Raw genomic sequence first — 6330 nt, forward strand, 5'->3', positions numbered from 1 at the left:
ATAAAGTAAAGTACAAGTACCTAAATTTAGTGCTTAAGTACAGTACTAGGACAAATATAGTTAGTTAAAATGCAATACAACAACAATGTTAAGAATCAACAAATCTATCTTGGTTTGAACAAAACCTGAACATTACAAAATTAAAGAAGGTAAGAATTTAGTGCAGGGCTGCTGTATTACACACATAATTATTTTCAGCTATCATATGATCTGTACCAGACAGCAAGGCATTTATGTATAATACCTCAGTCAAAGCCATGCTGGATTTAATAACTGATTAATTATTGATACAATTACATCCTGTGTCTGCTTTATACTGTTGTTTAGCTTTGAGTGTAAACTGCTTTGAGAGAGGGTGATCATGTGACTTTGCAGGAAAGGAAACTGGTGTCTTGACTTGTCAGTCATCACCCTATGTGGGAGAAAAAGGCAGATGTTTGCGTGGAAAGCGGTTTGGAGAGCAGGGGGGAAAGAAGGAGGGAGGGATTTGTTAGTCACATGTCCTTTGTGTTTCTTTATCATGAAGAGTGTCAAGGATGTTCAGTTTGTCTGGATGCAGTAGAGAAGTTGCTTCACTCAACCCCTGAGCTTCCTAGACTTCAATAGAGAAAGTGAAATTAATTAATTATGGTAAATGGCTTGACAAACAGACAAAACACAGTTTGATGTTTGTGGAGTTTAGGGCTGAGGATTTAAGTGTTGTGGAGTTAAAGAATTGACGTGTTTCTTACTGGTGTAAGAGACGCTGCCAGTTTACAGAGGAACCCGAAGACGACTGGAGATGTGGGACATGATGTGGATTTTTGCAGCTAGTATCCTCTTGTTGTCTGAAGCATGGAGCCATGAGCCAGGTTTGAACATAAACACATTTTACTTGCATTTTGACATTTCTCATCCTTTGTTAGGTACAGCTTTATAAAATAGAGACATATTTTTTTTAGAAGTGCAGAAAACTTACAGAAAGATGACCTTGTAAGAAGTTGTCTTCAGATACTGAGCAACATTTTAAAGCTTTTTTTATACTGTATGAATATGTCATTTGTAGAACTCTTCACCACATGTATACAATATATTGTCTAAATGTATTATACAATATAATGCAACTCAAATGCCATGCAGGCAAAACGATATACAACATTGCTGTATAACCTATGAAATGTTGGTAATACTGTAAAGTAAAGTAAACTGTAAAGTGGTCTGCTGCTGCGAGATTTCTGCTTAATTGTCTGAGGTGTGACTCACAGTGTAGACAGGCAGTGGAAAGAACAGAGGTGGGGTAATGCAAAAGCCTACAAGTGAGGAAACATAACTCATATATGAGATCGTTGCTCCATTTTCTGAATGACACGTTGCCTCTTGCTTCTTCAGTGAAAACCATGATTTCAGATCAGGGTAGCACTATGATGCAGCTTTTCTCCACTCTGTGGTCTCTAAAAAGCGGAGGAGATGCTTCTTTTTCAGACCGTGATTTTGTCACCCCACCTCATGCGTGGCGATGTGCTACTGTCTGTCAGAAGTAAACAACTCTCAGACCCCCCCATGACACTCTGAAGTAAAGTCAGTCAGTGAACCCTGAATTTTGCGATTAATTTCTCTGAAGTGGCAATGCGTATATCATGAGTTTCTCACAACGTAGACAAGCAAACAGGGACGATTATGACAATAATAATTAGCCAGTTTTGAGTGTTGAGTTTTTTCCTCCTCCAACTAAGTTTTTGTTTTTGTTTTACCAAAGCCCCATGACAGCAAATTTAATAAAATAAAAATGGTTTAGTGTCTTAACTTTGTTGTCAACTTTTTGCACAAGAAAGGTAGAAATATGACTTGGTTTGCATGTGAAAAATCTGCTCTGGACAGGACTCATTAAAACACATGTACATTGAAACACAATAAAAGTTAATTAAGTAGATATAAAGTGCATAGACAAATAGTGCCATTTCTGTGTTCATTTCTGATTTAGTTTTGCTGGATGGTCATATCTGCCAGTTTTAATCAAGTCGCTTTACACCTTAACTAACTTAATAACAAATAAAAGCCACCCTGATTGTTGCTCTGCTGATTGAACACTTCATAATGAATCACTAACTCCTGCTTTTTGACTGAAAAGAAAAAGAAACAAATCTGTTTTACTAACTTTTTCCTAACATCCACCTCCACCTCTCTCAGGAACTAACCAAAACTTCAACTCTATGAACGCCAGCACCTCTCCTCCTAAAGTTTCTGGTAAATTCACTCCCCCCTTTCTCTCCAGCAGTTTTATAGAATGAGTAGTTACTTAGTGATAGTGTAGATGCAAGAAGTTGAACAAGACAATATACATTTAAATCTTTTTTTATTAATCCTTATTTCAAAAGAACCTTTTTTGTTAAAACAAATTGAAATAATTGGGGGTTTTTTTAAACAAGGGAAGACAGAAGACAAAAGGTGTAGTCAACCTTTTTTAGTTTAATTTGGAATATAATCATGAAATACTAAGAGGCTATAACAAATGTTTGCACATTTTTTAAAAGTAATCACAAAATTGGAAGAAATATTGAAAAGTTGTAGTTTTATTATTAGAAAATTAATTGAAATTATTATTATTCATTGTAAAGTTTAATAATTGTTAAGTAGGTTTTGTCAGTCAGTCATAAACATAAAGGAACTATATGATTTATTATAATTGCTTTTGTCCCATATAATGCTTAATGCCTACACTATGTGTGTTAAATGTTTATAGTTTTAATTTGATTTTGTTTTCATTTATTTATCATTCATTCATTTATGTTTTTGTCTTTGTACATGAATGTCCACGTAGATTTTTTTTTTTATGTATATGAGGTATTTAAATAAATTAGGACATTTCTACTTTGTATGTTGTTTTAAAAAAAAATAAACCTAAATCATTTAATCAGCACAATCATTGCAACACTATTTATAAAAATAATGCAACCATTCTTCCTTCCATCCTTTTTTTTCCAGTGGTCATAAATTCAACTTTCAACATTGGGAGTGAAGTTAACCTGACATGCAGCAATAAGACATGGAATGAGATTATGTTTGTAACCTGGACTTACGTAGTAAATAACCAACATTGTAGAATAGCCTCAAACAGTGAAGGTGGAAGTGTTGACAACTGCAAGGATGGCAAATCACTCCGAAACACATCCACTGCTCAGTCATACCTGCACATCTCAAACTTCTCTAATGATGACGTGGGGGTCTACAAGTGTGAGTCAGTTTTCAGAGGAGGACTCGAATCTTACGATATCCACGTGGCTATCACAGGTAAGTCTTTTCTCCACACAAGGATGATTTTAAGAACCACATAAGCAATCAATTTAACTTCTTAAAGGGCTACATAAATCAAACCCACAATATTTAAAGGGATACTTTGCTGATTTTCGACCATCTTTTGTATCAGAACAATGTAGGCAGTTTGTGTAAATGAACTGCAGTAAACTTCCATCTCTAATCTAATATAATAATCTCTCACCACAAATTCAGATTTTTTTTCACAGGCTCTAGGGCTTTTGCTTGAACTACAGATCGTACTTTCATATTCCTGCCACAGTGGAAAAAACAGTATAGAAGCAAATCAGGAGAGACCTGCCCCTAGCTTTCTCTCAAACTCAGGTCAAACAGTAAAACCAGGCAGTGCTGATCAAATGTAAAACAAGATTATGTTACTGTTTTGCCCATTTCTCATGAAAAATGCCTTCAGAAACATATTTAAGTGCACTGTTTGGCTGTTATATGAGACTTTGTGAACCGTAATTGGGTGCTGCACTGTTTTCTTGTATTGTAAAAACTGAGTCTGAAAATTCTGAGATAAAACAACAAAACTACGCATGACTGATAAAATATAAAAAGTGCAAATATAAATACATTTCTGTGTGTGACTTGATTGAATTTACATCAAGATAAAGTATTCGCTGATTCTTATTTCTCCTATTTTATCTTTCCTGGCCTAGTTCCTCCGAAAATATTAGCCTGGTTAGAGCATAAGGACAACAAGATGGTGGCAGTGTGCAGAGCTGAAAGAGGAAAACCTGCTGCCAACATCAGCTGGAGTCATGGGGGAAACTCATCGTCTAAGACAATTGACTCACATGGATTTTATACAGTAGAAAGTCGCCTGGAGCTCCTCAAGGAAATGGACAGAGAAAACCTGACCTGTGCTATCAGGCACCAGTCCTGGAAAGGGGAAAAGATTTTAATACCAGAACTCCCAAAAGGTCAGAATCTTTGCAGGGTGGATTGATAAGAACAAAAAAAGGGTTTTGTGCAGAGTCATTAAGTTTAAATATTAAAAAAAAGATGCTAATCATTTTATTTGTACATGATAAACATTTAGGTGTTTTACATAATATTATAACTTTGTAAATATATGTAATACGCTGTATTAATGCCCAAAAATGTTAAACTCTTTTTCTTAACTCTCCCACTGCAGGTTATGTTCTCTGGCTGTGCATCCTAGTTGTAGTGGTAATCATTGTGTTTTTGGCAGGATTTTTATTTTTTGCACAAAAGAAACTAACAACATCAAGGTAAGGATTTTCACACATTAATAAGCAAATTACAGTGAATTGCAGCTTTTTTGTTGACCACGAGTTTGCGTATCCACCTTTTTAACAGGCAATGCCAACAGTCCGTAATCTCATCATCTAAATCTCCACCTGTGAGTAATCCTTCTGCATTAAGCAGTTCTGCATGTTTTTCTGCACATTGTTAAGCTCTATTCATGACATCTTTCTGGTTTTTACAGACAGAACACGTGGAGGAAGTGGAGCCCTACGCCAGCTATGTTCAACGCGTGAACTCTATCTATAACTCCTCTGCAGATTTGTTCACATAAGATCCTGCACATGCAACACACTCTAAATGCGCATGGCTCTGTGTGAGGGCTGTGAAAGTGAGAAACGATGAAATAGTAAAGAGAGAAAGGAAAGAGATGAAAGACTTCCGATAAGAAAGAGAAGCCTCTCAGTTTAATTCTGCCTGAACAAAGCTCTTGAGTGATGAAGCAGGGAATGTACCTAATGACACTCACTGGCTCCAGTGCACAGCGCTGCAGCCCACCACTCTGTGTGTGGGTGTCATAAAGAACATTAATAATAACTAAAATGCAGCGATAGATGGATTTTAAAGAACACCGCCTTCAGCTGGACTCAGCACACCAAGACTACAGAACCTTTGACAGGCTACAATTACAGTATATTCCTAAGAGAACACAGGTGCAAAATTGCTTCAAGATAATATGGACAATATTAAACAAAGTTTTCATGCCATGTCTTAATGTACAAGTTATTGAGTGTATTAAACATACATCTGTACATATTGGTTTCCTTGTAGCTAGCTCTACAAAATTAAAAGAACACTAAAAAAAGTACAAAAGAACAAGCAACTGAACTTTCCAATACTGATAACTGTATGACTGTATGACACAAAGTGTAAAAAACAGTCTGTGGTCTAGATCAAATCTTTTTTTCACACTGTGGTTAATATCTAAAAACATTAAATGTCAAGTTGACTTGAAAATCCTGTGTAGATATGCATCAAACTGTTTTTTTTTAATTCTGTCTCATGATTGATCAGAGACTTAGGTGTGGTTTCAACTTTGAAGGGGACTCGTATGGAACAGGGTTTTTTATGTACTTATTTGTGCCTATTCTGCATTGATTTACTATAAATGTCTTTAATTTTATAAATAAAATAAGTAATAACAAGCAATACTATAAGGTCAATCAAACTAATTTCTGAAGAAACTAAAAGGAAAAGGGCCCTGCGATGGTCTGGCGAACTGTCCAGGGTGTACCCCGCCTTCCACCCGATGACAGCTGGGATTGGCTCCAGCCCCCCCGCGACCCTTACGAGGACGAGCGGTTACAGAACATGACTGACTGACTGACTAAAAGGAAAAGTAAACTGGGAAAGGGGGGCTGTTCTGCCATCTACTGGTGGAGATCAGCACACAGTCCATCATGATTCTCATGCACAGTGTCAAAGTCTATTTTAAAATGAGTATTTTTTGAGTATTTTTCTATTTTAAAATGAGTAATGAATAATTTTCTACATTCTGGTGAAATTTTAAGGATGAAAGTGTTTTTCTTTTCTTTTCTTTTTTTCTGTACCATTTTACAGTGTAAATGTCTTTAATTTTGTCAAAATAAATATATTTAACATAAATAATATAAGTCTACTATTTTCCCCTGTCACCAAATTCTTGGCCCTATGCATAAGTGGTCCCTGTGGGGTGGCCCCCACCTTTCCTCTCCACCCTCCCATGTCTCTCATGCAGCTTTTGTTGTTGTTGTTGTTGTTGTTGTTGTTGTTGTTGTTGTTGTTGTT

General features: G+C 36.1%; 1 protein-coding gene across 2 annotated transcripts; it reads left to right on the forward strand.

Annotated features, from left to right (window-relative positions):
• The first annotated feature begins 590 nt into the window (after nt 1–590).
• si:ch211-214p13.9 (cell surface glycoprotein CD200 receptor 1-A) lies at nt 591–5712 on the forward strand. 2 transcript variants are annotated; one of them, XM_042514718.1, is made up of 7 exons: nt 591–851; nt 2167–2223; nt 2962–3267; nt 3954–4217; nt 4433–4529; nt 4618–4660; nt 4748–5712. In XM_042514718.1, the coding sequence occupies exons 1-7, from the start codon at nt 782–784 to the stop codon at nt 4835–4837; spliced, it is 927 nt and encodes a 308-aa protein (XP_042370652.1). In that variant the 5' UTR covers nt 591–781; the 3' UTR covers nt 4838–5712. The 2 variants fall into 2 exon arrangements, with proteins under 2 accessions (XP_042370652.1, XP_042370653.1); XM_042514719.1 differs by lacking the exon at nt 2167–2223.
• The last annotated feature ends 618 nt before the right edge of the window (nt 5713–6330 follow it).

The sequence above is a fragment of the Plectropomus leopardus genome, unplaced genomic scaffold (genome assembly GCF_008729295.1).
Source record: "Plectropomus leopardus isolate mb unplaced genomic scaffold, YSFRI_Pleo_2.0 unplaced_scaffold15821, whole genome shotgun sequence".
Classification (NCBI taxonomy): Eukaryota; Metazoa; Chordata; class Actinopteri; order Perciformes; family Serranidae; genus Plectropomus; species Plectropomus leopardus.